The sequence below is a fragment of the Orycteropus afer genome, unplaced genomic scaffold (assembly GCF_000298275.1).
Source record: "Orycteropus afer afer isolate SDZICR_OR568_19922 unplaced genomic scaffold, OryAfe1.0 scaffold00005, whole genome shotgun sequence".
Lineage (NCBI taxonomy): Eukaryota > Metazoa > Chordata > Mammalia > Tubulidentata > Orycteropodidae > Orycteropus > Orycteropus afer.
The window spans coordinates 10538035-10557979 of NW_006921592.1; the positions used below are offsets into that span (position 1 = coordinate 10538035).

The 19945-nt window shown below is 35.9% G+C and overlaps 1 protein-coding gene across 1 annotated transcript in view; it reads left to right on the plus strand.

Moving 5' to 3' along the window:
- The window catches only part of VPS13A (vacuolar protein sorting 13 homolog A), a 266157-nt gene that overhangs the window by 164977 nt on the left and 81235 nt on the right, over window positions 1-19945 (plus strand). The window contains exons 46-50 of the mRNA XM_042780717.1: window positions 4011-4114; window positions 9407-9689; window positions 15898-16293; window positions 16971-17075; window positions 17430-17576. Coding sequence (XP_042636651.1) covers window positions 4011-4114; window positions 9407-9689; window positions 15898-16293; window positions 16971-17075; window positions 17430-17576 — 1035 coding nt within the window. The remainder of the gene's footprint in view (window positions 1-4010; window positions 4115-9406; window positions 9690-15897; window positions 16294-16970; window positions 17076-17429; window positions 17577-19945) is intronic.

Here is a 19945-nt window from a genome sequence, read left to right on the forward strand (position 1 = left end):
TCCTCTCCAGTATATTGCGTTGTGAATTTGACTACATTGTTGTTCTTGTTATTGTTATGTGCCATTGAGTTGGACCCAACTCATAGCGACCCCTCCATGGGTTTCCGAGGCAGTATCACTAAGGGAGTAGATTGCCCAACCTTCCTTCCAAGGAGTGGCTGGTGGGTTTGAACTGCCAGCCCTCTAGTTAGCAGTCAAATGTCTTAGGCACTATGCTACCAGAGCTTCCTGACTACATTGACCTCCCCAAATTTTCAGCTCTGCTTCTTCAACTCCAGCAGACTAAGGGTCTGTTTGTCTTCTCCCTCGCACCACTGTTGTTGTTATGTGCCATCGAATCGGACGTGACTCATAGCGACCCCTCTTTGGGTTTCCGAGGCAATATCGCTACGGAAATAGATTGCCCAACCTTCCTTCCAAGGGGTGGCTGGTGGGTTTGAACCTCCAGCCTTCTGGTTAGCAGTCAAGTGCCTTAGGCACTATGCTACCAGAGCTTTCCTCTGCAGCCTAGAAAATCTCGAGGTTAGCACGTTTGGGCAATCATAGTGCTCACCTTGTATGTGTGTATTTCTCCCTGTGTTGCCTATTGTCCAATGTTGGAAAATCCTTTTTATACACAGACACACAAACATTTTTGTTTCATGGTTGTTTTTAGTGGGAACATATATTTGGCCTGTTCTACCCTGCTGAGAACAGAAATCCTCTTTTTTTCATTTTTGATTTGCAGTGAACCCTTTTAAAAGATGATTGTAAGTTAGCTCTCATTAATGGTGATTCTTTTTCTATTTTATTAAATAAATAACTGGTAATATTGAATTTTTTATGGGTATTACTTATAGAAAAGGAGCTCTGGTACCATAGTGGCTAAAGCACTTGACTGCTAACCAGAAGGCTGGCGGTTCAAACCCACCAGCCACTCCTCGGAAGGAAGGTTGGGCAATCCTACTTCCGTAGTGATACTGCCTCAGAAACCCAAGGAGGGGTCGCTATGAGTCAGGGCCAACTCGACGGCACATAACAACAACAACAACAACAACTTATAGAAATGAAAATGTATTTCAGTTGCTACAAATAAGTAGAGCAAACACCTCATCTAGAATTTAAAATGTAGTGTATATAAGATTATCCATTATCCAAATTATAGTTCTCACTCAGCAAGTTTTATGTGTTAGCGTGATGTTTAAATCATAGAAAGATTTTAGTAAGATATAGAGAGACTATAATGAGAACTTGGTATTACCAACTGATTTGTTTTCAACCATCCCAAAGGTGAATATAAGTGTTTGGAGGTGTATTTGATAACATATTAATCATAATAATATTACTACCACTTTTTACATCATCAAACTAGAAAACCAAACTCATTGCCATGGAGTGGGATCTAACTCATAGTGACCCCTCCTTGGGTTTCCAAGGTGGTATCTCTATGGAAGTAGATGGCCCATTCTTAGTTGTGAGCTATTCATTGTATGAGATATTCTCTGTATATACTCTTACCTCTTCTTTACAGAAATCATGTGAATAACATGGATTCTCTTTTATATATGAGAGAAGTGAAGTCTTAAGGAATTGACGAAGATATCTTTTTACCTAGTATTTCTAGAAAAGCATTTTGGGATGCAGGTGACTAAGAAGTGATGTCTTTGCAGCAGTAACCTTAAAGGGATTGTAATTAAAATAGAATAAAACCAATCTATTAGCTATTCTTAACAGTTTCTTAACTGTATTTTGTTCACTATACCTCAAATATACAAACCAATTGAGATCTCCAGTTTATTAATCATATTTTTTAGTATTGATAAGTTAGAGACAGTTGAAATATCTGTAAGGAATTAGTTAGTATTCTAATAAGAGAGCAAATAAGAAAGGTTATTTAATAACATAGGTAAGTTTTCAATTGAAACATTGAGTGAAAGTTACAAAACAGCATGTATCTCTAGTCTTGTTTTTAAAAAGAGGATGTTTCATATGTATACAGAAAAGTAAAACACTTTAGGGGTAATCATCAAAATACTCTTTATGGATAAGGATGTTTTTTACTTTTGTTTTTGTGTATTTCTATATATGTTTAATATTCTGGTATACCAATTCATTAGTTCTTCTAGTCAGGAGAAATGGTATTTTTAAAAATAATAACAATTTGCCCAGCATCACACAGTACAAGGATTTGACCTTAACTCTGTTTCAATTTAATGTCTGTGTTCTTTGTAATATTACCGTGCTGTTGGATGGGTACAAATTTTGGGAATTCTTCCACCAGGATTGCTTAGCCTGTTGCATGCTTTTAAGTAGATGTTTACCGTCTTTTTCCTCCCCTCCTCTTTCTCGTGCCCTGTCTTCTCAGGCTTACTCTTGGTCTTTGTTTCAGGCCTTGGCCTTGCTTCCAAGTTCCACATCACTGGTGTGTTTCTGCTTCCCACCAACTTTTTCCATGCTGACTTTGATAAGAAACAAAAGGAGCAGAATCACACTGAATAACTAATAACTTCACATCCAAACATGCATTCCTGAAAAGCAAATGTCTCACTATGCTGCATTTATGTCATTAATAAGTTGAATGTAAAACTGAAACTTATTTTAAGTTATATATATATATATATCATCAAAAAAAGAAAAACTGTGATTTTAATAAAACTTCTATCTAAGGCCTATGGTTTGAACGCCCTGAATATTGTTCATTAGTTTGGTATGGATTCCTTTCTTTAAAACATTATTCACTTTCATTTTTCATTTTGAGAAGGTCATTTTTATACAGACCTCTCTATTCATACTTTGGAATATAACATGTTGACATTTACAATTTTTGCTTCAGGTTTGAAAAAATAGGATAGAGATGAAATTAACTATTTTGTTTACTTTCCCTTCTTCCTTTTCCCTAGAGAAAATCAGTTTGGAAATCATGTTGTTAATTTACGGTATACTGTACTAGTTCTGTTTTTATAACTGAACTTACATGTGTCCATAAGACATATACTATGGTGTGTTTCTTATTGTCTTCTATAAATGGTACCCTGCTTACATTAGTCCACTGTTTCCTATTTTCATACCACATTATGTTTGGAATGTAATTATTTATTGATACATAGAGATTATTTTAACTGCTGTAGCATATTCTTTTCTATGAGTAATCAATTTTCTCGATTATTCCTCTATTAATGGGAGTGTTTCTTTTTCATATTAAAATCGGTGCTGTAGTGAGTATAAAGAATATCTTAGTGCGTGTGGTGGATATTCTTCTTTTAGCAGGATGGCTAAATCTGAAAGAAGTTGCATTTTCGTTTTTACTAGCGTTTTGCAATATTATTTTCCAAAATGATTTTTATCAGTTAAAATTCCACTACCAGGTGTGTGAGAATTTCTCTTAACCTCTTCAAGTTTTATATTGCAAGACTTCTGACTTCCAGTCTGTTAGTATGAAAAGATATCTTATGATTTTTAATTATATTTTCTTGATTATGGGTAATGTTAAGCATCTTTTCATTTGTTTACTGGTCATTTAGTTTTCCTATTCCATGAATATAGCTTATTTATATTCTTTTCTCACTTTTCTCTTGATTGAAACTTTCTTAATGATTTTTTAGGACTTCTTTGTGTGTACTGGGTATGAATTCTTTATTTATATGTATTATAGATATCTCTAACCCTGTGGCTTGTTTTCCACATGTGTCATGTATATTTTAAATTTTTATATATTTTTTCTTAAGATTTTTAAAAAATTATTTGTGTCTGATTAAAAACGTATAAAGATGTTATTTCCCATCTCAAGGTCAAAAAGATACTATCTTATTTTCTTCTCAGATTTTTAAACTATTGTTTTTGAGATTCTTTTCATGTAAAACTATTGGAATGTTCTTTGTGTTTCTTAGGATAAATAATTTTGTTTCTTTAAAATTTGTATGAGCAAGATGAGTATCACTTGATACATTCTTTGTTGGGATATTTAGATAGGCTACTTTAAGAAATGCCTTTAGAACCAGAGATTAATGAAACTAAATATTTTTTTACCCTAGATTAGAAATCATTTCTCTAACCCACTCTTGGTTTACGAAGGAGACAATTTATTAGGAACTGCTTCACCTGAAAATGAATTCAACATACCATTACCATCTTACAGGTGATTTTTTTTTTCTCTTTTTATCTGTTTCAAAGTCTCTTATAGAAATTTTACTTTTTGATTATGAATGGGTATCTACCTTTAAATTATGAAATTTTGATCAAATCTACCTGTTTCGTGGCAATTGTGTAACTTATTTAGGCTTTAGGACACTAGAACGTTTTTGTTTGTTTTGGAAACAATTTAATACATTTAATTATTCAATGTAAATTACATTTTTACTATTACATATGGTTATTATTCAATAGTAATATAGCCTTCATAACCCTAATCATACATGTTTATGATTTTTTAAAATTTCTAATCGAGTATGATCAGTGCCATCTGGATTTATATATGCTATTATGAAGTGATATTTACTTTTTAATGCTTTTTAAAAAGAGAATTTTAAAAATTTAGAAAATGTAAAGTACTTTTTCTACATATTGGCTAACTATTCAGAGAGTTTTGTAATATAAACAGATACATAGCACATTAATTTTAAATATTCAAAGTGATTAGATTAAGCTTGATATAAACTCATTAATTAAAAAAAACCGAAAAAACAAAAACTCACTGCCATCGAATTGGATACGACTCATAGCTGCCCGTCCTTGGCTTTCCGAGGTGGTATCACTACCAAAGTAGGTTGCCCAATCTTCCTTCTGGGGAGTGGTTGGTAGGTTTGAATCCCCAGCCTTCTGGTTAGCAGTCAAATGCCTTAGGCACTATGCCACCAGCGCTCTCCTCCTTAATAAAGGATTATAAAAATTATATCAAAATACTAATGGTGACTAGTCTTATAATTACTGATGTATTATCTTAACAAGTGCTAAAGAGGCAAGGAGGCTGCATCTTCTGACCTCTAACCCCACAAGAGAAAGACAGAATCACCATCAATAGTCCAAGGCCTATTCCTGTGAGGTCAGACATGCTGCCTCCCTCCAGCCCTTTCATCAACCCTGACACCAACCATTCCTCCTGCAGTACCTACCACCTCTCTGCTGGGTTCAATAATTCCCTGCAGTGGCCACACAGAACTCACAGCTTACTGGGTTTACTAGGGAAGAAGCAGGCTACAACTCAAGTTCAGAAATGTACTCAGTCTCTCGCAGCCAACCATCTCTCAGTTGACAGTCTGTCAGTCTCTCTCAGCAGTGCATGTCTCAAGGTCTTTCTCAGCAGTGTCTCTCATCTCTCTCAGCAGAGTGTGTCTCTCATGTCTCTTAGGAGCATGTTTCTCTCAGCAGAATGTCTTTCTCAGCCAACAGTTAGAGCCATCTTCTGCCTCTAGAAAGGCTCCTTTTGAGCCTGGCACAGTGACCACTCACCAATCCCAACATCAGAGTTCTATACACCCGAGAGAGAGCGAACTTCCCAGAAAATTACTTTGTGCTGCTCCCAACAGAAGTATCCCAGGTGGATAACTTTAACAATCAGGAGCTACTCAGTTGCTCACAGCAAATTCCACCACAGAGTTTACAAAGACTTATGGCTAAAAAAGGCACACTATGTCATTTACTACACCACAACAAGAAGTATTACTATTTAGGATATTCAGTTTGAAATTGAAAATGATCTCTTCTATGGAGATTAAACTCTATTTGAGAGTAAAACTTTCCCCAAAATTAAGCATTATACCCACCAGCCATTCCACAGAAGGAAGGTTGGGCAATGTACTTCAGTAGTGATACTGCCTCAGAAACTCAAGGAGAGTTCACTGTGAGTTGGATCCGACTTGAAGGCAGTGAGTTTTTTTCTTTTTTTCTTTCAGTTTATCTAAGTACCATCTCAGCACTCATAGTAGACATGGACACTTATGCCTATGCTGCAGAGGATAATTGTTGTGTTGTTATGTGCCCTTGAGTTAGTCCCAACTCATAGCGACCCCTCCTTGTGTTTCCAAGGCGGTATCACTGCGGAAGTAGATTGCCTAGCCTTCCTTCCGAGGAGTGCTTAACTGTTTCTTGCCTCTATTTATTCTGACCTGTGCCTAGGATTTCAGGATGGGGTCCCTAATATTTGGAAGATAATCTAACAGTTTTAGGTACATTTTTTCAGATAGATAGGTCTAACTTTGATCAGTGTTTTATTGTTTTGTTCAGTCTTACTGATGGAAAAAATTGTATTGTGGAGAGATAAAAAATTTAAAAAGTAATTTACTATATCTGACCTTGTTTTAGGGTGAGTTATAAGTCTAAACCAAAAACCAGTTGCCTTTGAGTCCATTCTTACTCATAACAACGCCATATGTGTCAGAGTATAATTGTGCTTCATAGGGTCTTCAGTGGTTGACTAGATACAGTTAAGGATAGCATGTCGTTATGTTTGAAAACTTCTGTGAATAACCTAAGCTTCATTTTTCCTTGGATAATAAGAGTAAATGGCATTCTAGTTAATTTTAAATAAGTTATTATTTAATAAATTATTGCTACATATTTTGTGACTCTGTTCATAGACTAGAAAAACAATTAGGCCTTTAGATTATTTTTATACTTCTTTTTCAAGGCTAAATATTGATTTGTGAAATGAATATTATTCCATCTCCATTAAAGCCATTAGTGAGCAGCTAGCTTGGATTTCACATTAGGTATTCTTTTGATCCAGTACTTGGATTTATATTTAAAATGTAAGGTTTTAAACGAACAAATAATTATCTTTTTTTCCTGTAAAAGTTAAATATGCTGCTCTTTAATTTAGTCAACAAATATTTATCAAGAATATTTTGTGGGTAAGGCACTGTATTATATCAAGGTGAATTGGACATGGCTGTTATCCTTGAGTACCACTTATCTGTCAGTTTGTCATACTGTGGTGGCTTACGGCTTACTATAATGATGTAAGCTATGCCACTGGTATTTCAAATACTAGCAGGGTCACCCCTGGTAGACAGGTTTCAGAGGACCTTCCAGGCTAAAATAGAGTAGGAAGAAAGGCCTGGCAATCTATTTCCGATAATTAGCTGGTGAAAACCCTATGTATTGCAAAAAAATAGTGTTTGATATGGTGCTGAAAGATGAGCCCCCAAGGTTGGAAGGCACTCAGCATGCACAGTGGCCACAAAAACAGACTTGAACATGCCCACCATTATGAAGATGATGCAGAACTGTGCAACTGTTTTGTTCTGTTGTACATGGGGTAGCCTTCAGTCAGAGCTGAATCAGTGGCAACTAAGAGCAATAACACTGCCCTCCAGAGATTGATAGAGTATGTAAATGTGTAAGGTAGAAAACTTTGGGTGGTAGAGAGTTACAGAAACTGTTATAGTTACAGAAAACTATAGAAGTGCAAAGAAGGAATTAAGGATGATTCTTAGATAAGGGACATGAAATACAGGTAAAAATATAGTAATGTGGAGGTTAACTGGAAAGGGCAGTCTGTCTAAGTGGAAGGACATGCATGAGCAAACATACGGAGGCGTGGAAGCCCAGGGTTTGTATAGGTCTATAATATAGTCAAGAGAGCTCTGGTGGCATAGTGCCTGAGGCATTTGACTGCTAACCAGAAGGCTGGTGGTTCAAACCCACCAGTCACTCCTGGAAGGAAGGGTGGGCAATCTACTTCTATAGTGATACTGCCTCAGAAACCTAAGGAGGGGTCACTATGAGTCAGGATAGACTTGATGGCAGTGAGTGAGTAAGTGAGTGATAAGCATAGTCGAAGTTTGATTGGAGGCATGTTGGAAGATGAAATTTGAAAGTTAGATCAGGTTCACATTGAGGTATTTGTGCTTTTAATTTCCATGCCCCTATTTTTATAAATTTTATTGCCACTGATTAATATATTAATATAATCTGTTCCCGCTTTCCTATCTCAGAAGATTTGGTGCTTTCCCTTCTGTTTCAAGACAGTTCTTTCCACCATCTCTTTTCATTCAGAACCTCTTGCCATTGATCATCTGTTTTGATGATCTCCTGTTTTCTCATTCATTTCTTAAGCTTTCCTTTAACCTTTCATGTTTCTCTAACTCACCTTCTCTTCACAAGAAAGCTTTGTCATACTCTGTAGACTTCCTTGAAAGAGTTGAAAATTGTCATACTCTGTAGACTGCCTTGAAAGAGTTGACTACACTCTTCTGCCCCCTCTGTGCTGGGTACATATGTTTTTTGGTATCTATCATATTGCAGTGGTTATTTCTTTACATATGTTTTCCATCTGATTGTAAATGTGTTACTCATTTTTCCATTTCAGGTTTTGCCTTCTCATTGATAAATAATAAGTATGTAAATAATAAAGGTTTGGAATAACTGAATATGAATATTAGCATTAGTTTAATTTGATCTTTAAATGCTAAAAATAAGAGTGGAAAGTAGAATGAAAATTATGGAGAGAATCTAGATATACAATAGGATAAATCCAATAACTGATTTAACAAATAATTTCATATGTGGGTCAGGGAGGAAGGACGAGTCTACTAGTACAGAATGTCTATAGCTGAAAGTCCCTGAAAAAGGATACACAGAGAAGTGCATATAGAAGGTTCAGTGTTCAATATTTAATCTAGTAAGTTTAAGATGTCATCACAGAAATATGTAGAAGTTATTTAAGATTTTAGGACTACAGTGTGGGGCAATAATTGGGCCTAGACATAGTTTTGATAATTATAGGTCATAAGTTTTATAAATATAAAAATATTTCAATCTTTATTCTTGGGTACACTTTAGGTGAAAACATATTAAACCTAAAAATAGAGCTAAATATAAACAAAAATGTGATAGCTCCATAAAAGGATTAATCATATGTGGCACCTCCTGATTCTGTCACTGTTTTATTGCATCCACTTGTCTGCACCTGTATCGGTGTTTCAATAAAGTTAAGTATCTTTTGAAAGCTTTTATCTGATTAACTTTGAAATGCTGGTAATTATTTTTTAATAGAAATATTAATTTAATAGGAATATTTTCTTTAATTTATGAACTCAAGATCCATACTTCCTGTTAAGACCATAGAGCTAAGAAAGCTGGCTTCTTTCAGTTAAGTGTCCAAAAACACATATAATTGCATATGGTTTATTTTGCATTTATGACCAATATAATTATGTATTTTCTGTAAGAAACTGGTTATTAACATTATAAATATACTTTTAAGATAGTAAGTTGGAGAGAAAAATATTCTCCTCTTAAAAATCAAATAACTTGGTTAGTTCCCAGAAAATTAATTTGAAATTGCCTATTTTTCCCTTTCTTATCTATCTCTAAAAAGAACATCAGAATATAAAAAATTTTATTATAATGGGAGGCAATTTTATTTTTATAATTTAATAATGCTTTCTTTTAAAGTATTTTGAAGTGTTATATTTAATCTTTTATGCAGATCATCCCTTTTTCTGAAGCCAGAAGATGAGGACTATCAAGTATGTGAAGGAATTGACTTTGAAGAAATTATAAAAAATGACGGAACTCTTCTAAAGAAGAAATGTAGACCTACAAACCCTTCCAAGAAGCCATTCGTTGTTAATATTGTCCCAGAAAAAGATAATTTGGCATCTCTTTCAGTGTATTCAGAAGATGGTTGGGACTTACCATACATAATCCATTTATGGCCACCTATCCTGCTCCGAAACCTTCTTCCTTACAAAATCGCATATTATTTAGAGGTATTCTGGAAATTTTTTAATGCTTTCTTGCCTCTGATTTTGTAGCTTTAGTTATTTAATGTTGCAAATAATAAAAAGTTATGAACAATGAAAAAAATTATAGACTAGTAAAGAATAATACTAGTTTTCAAATTTTTCAAGTAGAAAAGAAATATTTTAATTATGTTATGTATAAAGACAGTTTCTAAAAGTGTAGTATTTTCCACTGATTTACTTTAGCTATCTGGTCACTAAGCTGAATATAACTTATATGTACAAATGTGATATGCCATCTGAAAAATTATTTATGAAAGCAAGAGCAAGTCCTCTTAGGAAATTAAGAAAGCCAAGACTCGATGGCACATAACAACAACAACAAAAAGATAATAATAATTGCCTGTAATTATTTCATCTGAAGATATCACTGTTAAAGTTTTAGAATACGTATTTCTTGATTTTTCCCATGTATGTGTATTTTATAAATCATATACTTAAAGGATAGATAATAATGTTTGAAACAAATATGAGAATGGATATTGAAATAAAATTCAAATGCTAGAGTTAAAGAGAAAAACCTCCACAGTATATTTTCCTAGTGTTAATTCTCAAAAGTATTATATGCCCTATAGAAATGCTTTTACTTTTAGACATTTTTTTTTTTTTAAAGATAAATTCTAGTTCCTTCCTGTTGTGGTAACAAAGTTTTCCATTTTTAGATCTTAAATAAATATTCCATTTGCTGTGCTTTTCCAATGAAAGTAGTTTTCCATTGTAGTGTATTAATTATAAGTTAATTTTGCTTTGGGATCTGCCATATATTTACACTTTTCTGATACATATTTTTTTGGGAGAGGGGTTAAAAATACCTGTAGGTTAAGAGCATCATAGGTTTTCCATATGAGAGGTAGATAGCATAGTAGTTAAGAATTTGCATTCTGTTTTCAAATAGACTTGGGATTGAATCCCAAATCCCAGTTCTGTCACTTACAGTTACTTTGTGTATAATGTTTCTCAGTTAGTTGCTTGATGTTTTCTCAGGATTCGATTGAGGTTATTGGAAAGGATGTCAGAGGGGATGTATGCCTCTCTGTGCATCATATCAATTGATGTATGATATTAATATGTACTAATTGTAATATTAACCTTGATCACTTGGCTAAGGTAGTATATATCAGAATTCTGCATTGTAACCTTACTATTTTCCCTTGTTTATCATGTCTTCTATATTTATTACTTGGAAATGTTTTTAAGATGGAGTTGTCACTTCTCCACCGTTTAGTTATTACATTTTTTAAAATATATATATCAGTATGGATTTAAGGATATTTATTTGCTTATAATCCAATGCTACAGTTTTTATTTTGTTGCTCAAAGTGCTCCAACTTTAGCCATTGGGAGCTTTTTCAGGTTAACTCCTATGCCCTTCAATTTTCAATACTTGGCCCACAACCTCCCCAAAACCCACTGTCATCAAGTTGATTCTGACTCAGAGTGAACCCTCTCTGGTTTCCAAAGCTGTAAATCTTTACAGAAGTAGATTGCCTCTTCTTCCTCCTGTGGAGTAGCTGGTGGTTTCGAACTGCCTTCCTTTTGGTTAGCAGCCCAAGCCTTAATCACAGTACCACTGGAGCTCCTTATTTTGTGGATAGAATCATTTAATATTATAGTTTGAGGCTTGATTTTTTTTCTTCAGTTCCTTCAGCTTCAGAAATGCTGAGTTCTTTCCTTTTGTTTTTCTAATTCCATGTCTTTGCACAGTTCATAATAATACTTTACTTTGTCTTCTTGAACTCCCCATTGAAATCTTGTGTTCAATTCTTTTATTTCATCATTTCTCCCATTGCCTTTAGCTACTCTATACTCAATGGCAAGTCTCACAGTCTCTTCTGATAGCCATTTTAGTCTTTTCTTGTCTTTTTAATGACCTATTTATTACTTTCTTCATGTATGATATTCTTGATGTCATCCCACACCTCCTTAAGTGTTCAGTCATTGGTGTTCAGTACATGAAATCTGTGCTTCATATGGTCTCTAAATTCAAGTGGGTTATATTTAAGGTCGTATTTTGGCTTTCATGGACTTATTTTAATTTTCTTCAGCTTCAACTTGAACTTGCATATGAGCAGTTGATCTTCTATACCACAGTCAGCTTCTGGCCTTGTTTTGACTGATGATACTGAGCTTCTCCATCACCTCTTGCTACAGATGTAGTCAGTTTGATTCTTGTGTATTCCATCTGTCAAGCTCGATATGTGTAGTCATCGTTTATGTTGTTAAAAAAGGTATCTACCATAAATAAGTCATTGATCTTGCAAAATTCTATCGTCGTCTCTGGCACCATATCTATCACCAAGGCAATAATTTCCAACTACAACCCTTCTTTGTTTCCAACTTTCACATTCAAAATATGTAATGATTCAAGAAACATGAAAAGAAGATGGAAGGAATATGCAGAGTCACTGTACCAAAAAGAATTGGTCACTGTTCAACCATTTCAGAAAATAACATATGATCAAGAACCGATGGTATTGAAGGAAGAAGTCCAAGCTGCACTGAAGGCATTGGCCAAAAACAAGGCTCCAGGAATTGACAGAATACTGATTGAAATGTTTCAGCGAACAGATGCAGCACTAGAGGCACTTACTTGTTTATGCCAAGAAATTTGGAAGACAGCTACCTGGCCAACAGATTGGAAGAGATCTTTATTTGTGCCCATTCCAAAGAAAGGTGATTCAACAGAATGTGGAAATTATTGAACAATATCATTCATATCACACATAAGTAAAATTTTGCTGAAGGTAAGTAAAAAAATGGTTGCAGCAGTATATCGACAGAGAACTTCCAAAAATGCAAGCTGGATTCAGAAGAGGACACGGGATGAGGGATATCATTACTGATGTCAGATGGATCTTAGCTGAAAGCAAAGAATACCAGTAAGATGTTCACCTGTGTTTTATTGAGTATGCAAAGGCATTCAGCTGTGAATCATAACAAATAATGGATAACATTGCAAGCAGTGAGAATTCCAGAACATTTAATTGTGCTCATGAAGAACCTGTACACAGACTAAAAGGCTGTTGTTCGAACAGAACAAGGGAATACTGCATGGTTTAAAATCAGGAAGGGTGTACATCAGGGTTGTATCCTTTCCCCATACTTATTCAATCTGTATGCTGAGCAAATAATCCAAGAAGCTGGACTATATGAAGATGAATGCGGCATCAGGATTGGAGGAAGACTCATGAACAACCTGCAATATGCAGATGACACAACCTTGCTTGCTGAATGTGAAGAGAACTTTATGATAGTTAAGGTTGTGTGTCAACTTGGCTGGGCTTTAGTGAGTGGCTGGGGAGCTGGTAGTAATTATTTATTCCCCATCATGAGACTGGCATTCAGCTTCGTAGTAGGATCTACCACAAGCAGCTGAGTAGCTGCTTTAGGGATCTGGTCTGTTTCACATGTATAAGCAGCAGCTTTGGGAATGGTCTCTAGCTTATAGCGTGGGTGAACCCTACATGTAGCTGTGTCATTGTTAAGCAGCCTGCCATGCTCTGGCGACCTTGGGACTTCAAGTAGACTTGAATTAATGGCTTCCTGTGTGATTTGGTAACATTGGGCCTGTGCCATTTTATTTGTTGACCTTGGGCTTGTTAGCTTCAGCAGCCAGTAGCTGCCTGAGTGAAGAGATGCCTCTAGCTTCAGTGGGTCGGGAGCAAGAGACAGAACTGAAGCCCAAGGTTGAGGGGCTTTCACACAGCCCCTAGAGCCTAGCACTTTGAACTTGGACTTCTAGCCTCCAAAAATTGTAAGAATAAACTCCTGTTTGTTAAAGCCATCCCATTTGTTGTACCTGCTGTTAGAGCAGCATTTGTTGTTGTTATGTGCCTTCGAGTCGGACCTCGACTCATAGCAACCCCTCCTTGGGTTTCCAAGGTGGTATCACCATGGAAGTAGATTTCCCAACCTTCCTTCCAGGGAGTGGCTGGTGGGTTTGAACCGCCAGCCTTCTGATTAGCAGTCAAGTGCCTTAGGTACTACGCTACCAGAGCTCAGCACTAGGTAAACAAAAACAGACTTGAAGCATTTACTTATGAAGATCAAAGACTACAGCCTTCAGTATAAATTACACTTTAACATAAAACGAAAATTGTTACAACTAGACCAATAAGCTGTATGGAGAAAAGATTGAATTTGTCAAAGATTTTGGTTTACTTGGATCCATAATCAATACCCAGGGAAGCAGCAGTCAAGAAGTCACACATTATATTGCACTGGGCAAAGCTGCTGCAAGGGACCTCTTTTAAGTGTTAAAAAGCAAAGATGTCACTTTCAAGATTAAGGTGTGCCTAACCTAAGCCATACTGCTTTCAATCATCTCATATGCATGTGAAAGATGGATAATTAATTGATTCCTTTGAATTGTGGCATTGGTGAAAAATACTGAAAATGCCATGGACTGCCAGAACAATGAACAAACCTGTCCTGGAGGAAGTGCAGCCAGAATGCTCCCTAGGAGCGAGAATAGCCAGCCAGTCTTTATCTCACCTACTTTGGTCATGTTGTCAGAAGAGACCAGTCCCTGGAGAATATCATGCTTGGTAAAGTAGTGGGTCAGCCAAAAAAGGGGAAAATCCTTGGTGATGTAGATTGATAGAGCTGTGATGATGGGCTGAAGCATGGGGACGATTGTGAGGATGGCACAGGATTGAGCAGTGTCATTCTGTTGTACACAGGGTCACTGTGTGTCAGAGCTGATTCAGTGGCACCTAACAACAGCAACCACCTGTGCCCTAGAATCAGTCAATTCTTCAGAAGCCCTAGTTCATTTTATTAGAGAATGGTATTTAGAAACCAAGATTTGGGTGTTAGGTATACTCATTGCTACACCTATGGTTGAAAATGCAGTTCCTAAAACTGCTTGTACTGCTTTTTATTTACAATTTGTTCTGATATCTTTTCTATCCTTACATTCGTTTCCTTTGAGCTACTAAACTGGCACACTTGTTCTACATGATTATTAGGCTACATATGAAGTATATTAAATCTTATTCCTACAAGTTTGTATCCAGTTCTGTATCTTAGCTTACTTTTTGTTCTTTTCCCTATCTCTTTGTCCCACAGAATATAAGCATCTTGTTTAGGGATTGTAAACTGTTCTTGTTCAACAAATATTTAGTAAGCATCTGAGCTATGTGCCAGGTACCATGTAGGAAGTGAAGATTTAAAAATAAAATGAACATAGTTTCTACATTTACCAAACTTACATAGTTCCTAGATCAGGGTTTATGTTCTAGTCTAGTTGAGTTACTCAGATGGAGGCTATTTGTTACAATTAGCCAAGTGAGAACTATATCTTTCCTTATATTACCCATGTTCAAACACACAGAATATTTATTAAACATTATTAGAGAATATTTATTAAAAGGTCAACAAATTAGAAACACGGAGGGTAAGATGCTAGAAAAAAATTGGTGAGATACTCAGATGTACTGTGTAAGGTCCATTCTCCATGAATTTGTAATTTGATGCTTATAAAGGTCACATTCTGTCTGCCAGTTTCCAAAGTACAGGCAAGTTACATGATCAGGTGTTACAAAGACAATGTAGCTGTGGTTGGAGACAGTGAGGGGACGAGGTGAGAGAGCAGTTAGGAGACTGTTAAAATTAAAAATCAAAGTGAACTAACCAACATGAACTAAGGTTATGGAAGTGGGAGTAAAGTGAGCAGTTTTGAGAAATACATAATATGTAATAAAAATAATAGTTGGAAATAGATTATGAGCGATTTTTAAAAATCAAGAATGGGAGTTAGTAGTGATTGCTTAGTTTTGATTATAACCAATTTTCTCATATATTTTTCATTTTATAGTTTTTGAAACTAAAATCACCAGTGAAAAAGATTGACTTTTTTTTATGTTTTACTAACTGTAATGTTTTATGCTTATTATTTCCTTTGTAGTTTCACATTATATTATTTAATCTTCATAATAATCCTTTAAGTAATATATTTTAACCACTTAAAAAATATAGAAGCTCAGATCTCAGATTGAATATTTTATAGAAATTCATACAATTGGCAGTTAGAATTTGAATATTTCTTCTAATACTTGTCTGACAGAAGTATGTCAAAATCATTTTTTGTAGCATATGGAGTAATTAGCTAGAATTCTTTGCCATATTATTTTAAAACATCTTTTTCAGTTTTTTTTTTTTTTTTTTTTTTTAGGGCATTGAACATAGGATTTTTACTCTAAATGAAGGATGTTCTGCCCAGATGTGTACTGCAGAGTTGGATAATGCAAAACTACATTTAAAATTACTTGACTATCTTAATTATGATTGGAAAAGTGAATATCATATAAAACATAATCAGCAAGACATTGGTTTCATCAACTTTACCTGTGTTACAGAAATGGAAAAGACTGATTTAGATATTGCTGTCCATGTGACTTATAATACTGGCCAGGTGGTTGTGGCATTTCATAGTCCTTATTGGATGGTCAATAAAACTGGTCGGATGTTACAATACAAGGCAGATGGCATTCATCGAAAGCATCCACCTAATTATACAAAGCCAATTCTTTTTTCTTTTCAGCCAAAACACTTTTTTAATAACAATAAGGTATGTGATTTTTTCAAAAAACTTTCCATTATTCTTTAGCTATTTATCACTCCTTTTTAGTTTTTAAGGTGCTCTGTTGGTACAGTGTTTAAGGCATTTTACTGCTAACCAAAAGGTTGTTGGTTTCAATTCACTAGCCACTCTGTAGAAGAAGGGTGAGGCAGTCTGCTTTCATAAAGATTTACAGCCTTGAAAACCCTGTGGAGTCCACTGTGAGTCGTAGTTGACTCGGTGGCAATGAGTTTGGTTAAGTTTTTGGTTTTCAGCTTTTAGAGTTCTGAAGAATAAATTATTAAGAAACCTAGATAGAAATGATATTTGTCAAATATTTGAGGTTAAATATTAGAATATATTATTGGGAAAGGTTTGATTATTAACAATTTAATATTTAGTTGTGTTAAAAAAAAAAAAACCAAACTCACTGCCGTCTAGTCGATTCAACTCATAGCGACGCCTCCTTGGGTTTCCAAGGTGGTATCTCTGTGGAAGTAGATTGCCTAACCTTATTTCCAAGGAGTAGCTTGTGGGTTTGAACCACCAGCCTTCTGATTAGCAGTCAAATGCCTTAGGTACTGCGCTACCAGAACTCCCTTATTTTTGTTAGAAATTAGAAAATTTATTGTTAGGTAGGATTTTGAAAAGTTGTTTAATTGCAATATATTTGAAATCTCTTCTAGGTTCAGCTTATGGTAACCGATAGTGAATTGTCGGATCAGTTTTCAATTGATACTGTTGGTAGTCATGGAGCTGTTAAATGTAAAGGCCTGAAAATGGAGTATCAAGTGAGTTAATTTTATGCTTATGTAAAAACACCTTATTCTGTGCTACAGCATTTGAGCATGGTCTCTGCATTCACGTGCCTAGCTCAAAGATGAATGAATGTTTATAAGGTTGTTAGGATAATGTGGAGTCTCTTCGTGATGCAAATGGTTAACATCCCTGGCTCTCACCAAAAGATTGAAGGTTTGAGCCCATCAAGAGGTGTCATGGAAGGAAGGCCTGGTGTTTTACTTCCAAAAATTAGCCACTGAAAACCTTATGGAGCACAAGATCTATTCTGACACACTTAAGGTTGCCATGAGTTGAAATTGGCTGGTTATAACAATGTAACTTAATTTCCATCTCTCCCACCCCAGGTTGGTGTCACCATAGACCTCAGCAGTTTTAACATTACCAGAATTGTGACCTTTACCCCCTTCTATATGATTAAAAACAAAAGCAAATATCGTATATCAGTGGCTGAAGAGGGAAATGATAAATGGCTCTCTCTTGATTTAGAGCAGGTGAGTACATGAATTTCAAATATGTACCTTATTGGATTTTCTTTTCTCCATGATATTAAGTACTTGAAATCATCATGTACTGTTTTAACAATTCCCTCACCACTGGTCCATTTTGTTTTGAACTTTTATTGAATACCTACTATGTACTAGGAAAGTTAATTATTAAAGCCAAACCTTACGGTCTAGGAATGCATAGCTTGATGAAAGAGATAAGCGTTTAACAATTACTTATCAATGGGTGTAGTGCCTGGTGGTGTAGCGTCTAAGGCATTTGACTGCTAACCAGAAGGCTGACGGCTCAAACCCACCAGCCACTGCTCAGAAGGAAGGTTGGGCAATCTACTTCCATAGTGATACCACCTGGGAAACTCAAGGAGGGGTCATGTGAGTCAGATCCAGCTTGATGGCAGTGAGTTTGGTGGGTTTTTTTTTGTTTTGTTTTGTTTTTTTAAATCAATAGGGTATGTACAGCAGTGGAAGACTAGGTAAGGTATGTTGTTGTTGTTATATGCTGTCGAGTCAGCCCCGACTCATAGCGACCCCTCCTTGAGTTTCCGAGGCAGTATCACTATGGAAGTAGGATTGCCCAACCTTCCTTCTGAGGAATGGCTGGTGGGTTTGAACCGGCAGCCTTCTGGTTAGCAGTCAAGTGCCTGAGGCACTATGCTACCAGAGCTCCTCAAAAGAGAAGAAAATGATTTATTCTCTCTTGGAACCTATTAGGTTCCAAGGGTAGGTTAAACCAGACTTTTCTTCAAGTTGTTTGGAGAAGGCAGTAACATAAGAGTAAAATTTTGATTCTACTGCATCACTAGCTATTAGACCTCAGGTTAAAAGCTTTCTGAAAGACTACCTGGTGTTGATAGGATCTTTTTTAGATAAAGAATATTGAGGGTTTATTTATTTATTTATTTTAATGTATTTCCTTTTGAAGACCTTTAAGGTCTGTAGAAGTGGTGTATTATGTTTATTCACTATTCCTTGTTGTGTGTCCTTGTGTATAAAACCTGGATCATCCTTCTTGAAATATATTCTTTAGAATTTCCTTTAGATCTTATTTTGAAGGTAAATACCATCAGTTTGTACTTATTTGTAAAAGTTTTATCACCTGCTTTATGATAATTTCTAGATTGATAGCTTTACTCAACATGTTGTAGATTTAATCCCACCGTCTTCTAGCTTCATTTTTAAAATACAATTTTATTTATTTTTTGTTTGTGAGTGTATAATCCACAAATATACACCAATTCAACAGTTCCTATATGTACCATTTAGTGACACTGATTACATTCTGAGTTGTGCAGTCATTCTCACCATTGTCTGAGTTAATCTTCACCATTAATATAAATTTATTGCCCCTAAAGTTCCTGTCTGATTGTTTGAATTGCTGTTGTCAGTTTGATCCCAAATAGATAGTTTTTCAAGCAGCATGGTGCCCAAGGCAGACCTTTTTTATTAGCTAAGCTACAATAGTATTTGGTTTTAAGAACACTTCAAGGGATATTTTTGGCTTATCGTTTAAAGATTCTTTCAGGGCCATATCTCCAGGGTTTATCCAACCATCATGGCTTCAGGAAGTCGATAATGTGATGACCACACAGAACTCACAGACTGTACTTACAGTTAAGTGGTTTATTAAGGAAGCAGCAGGCTACAGCTCAGGATCAGGATCAGGACACATGCAGGTAAAGTCTCTCTTGTTCAGTGCAGGATATCTGCCTCAGCTCCACTTGGCCATGCAAGTGAGCAGGACCTTCTCTTTACCATACATCCTTCCTCTTGGCCATGCAGGCCTTTCTTTCACCCCCTGAGGACAGGCTTCTCTGATTCCCTAAGGACAGACTGTTCATGGCCCTGCTGTCTGCTACCACTGACTCTGCTGCAGGGACCCTTCCAAGAATGTCACAACCAGCCCTGCGACTGGGCCCCTTCTAGTCCTGTCATCCCTGGCTGTGCCACTGAGCCCCGTCACTGGGCCGCTTGCTATCATCAGTGTTAAAGCCCTTATAGTCAAGGAGGTGCCTGAGCTGTAGCCTGTTGCTTCCTTAATAAACCACTTAACTGTAAGTTCAGTCTGTGAAAGCCTCTTTTCTCTGCTACTTTTCTCTCTTGCCTTTTCTCCTTTCTGCTGCTTCCTACTGCCTATCACAAAAACCTTTGTGGGGTTAGCACATATATATATGAACTCATCATCAATTTCAAGGCACGGCCCTTCCACCAGGGCCACAACTGACTAATCCCTCTCCTTAGGTAACAGACATTTCATCTGCATGTTAGGCTACAGAAACTTCATTTGCATAGTATATCGACCAACCAGACAAAGAGTATCAAACTAAAATTTGTTTACAGTTTACCTAGGAAATGTCAAT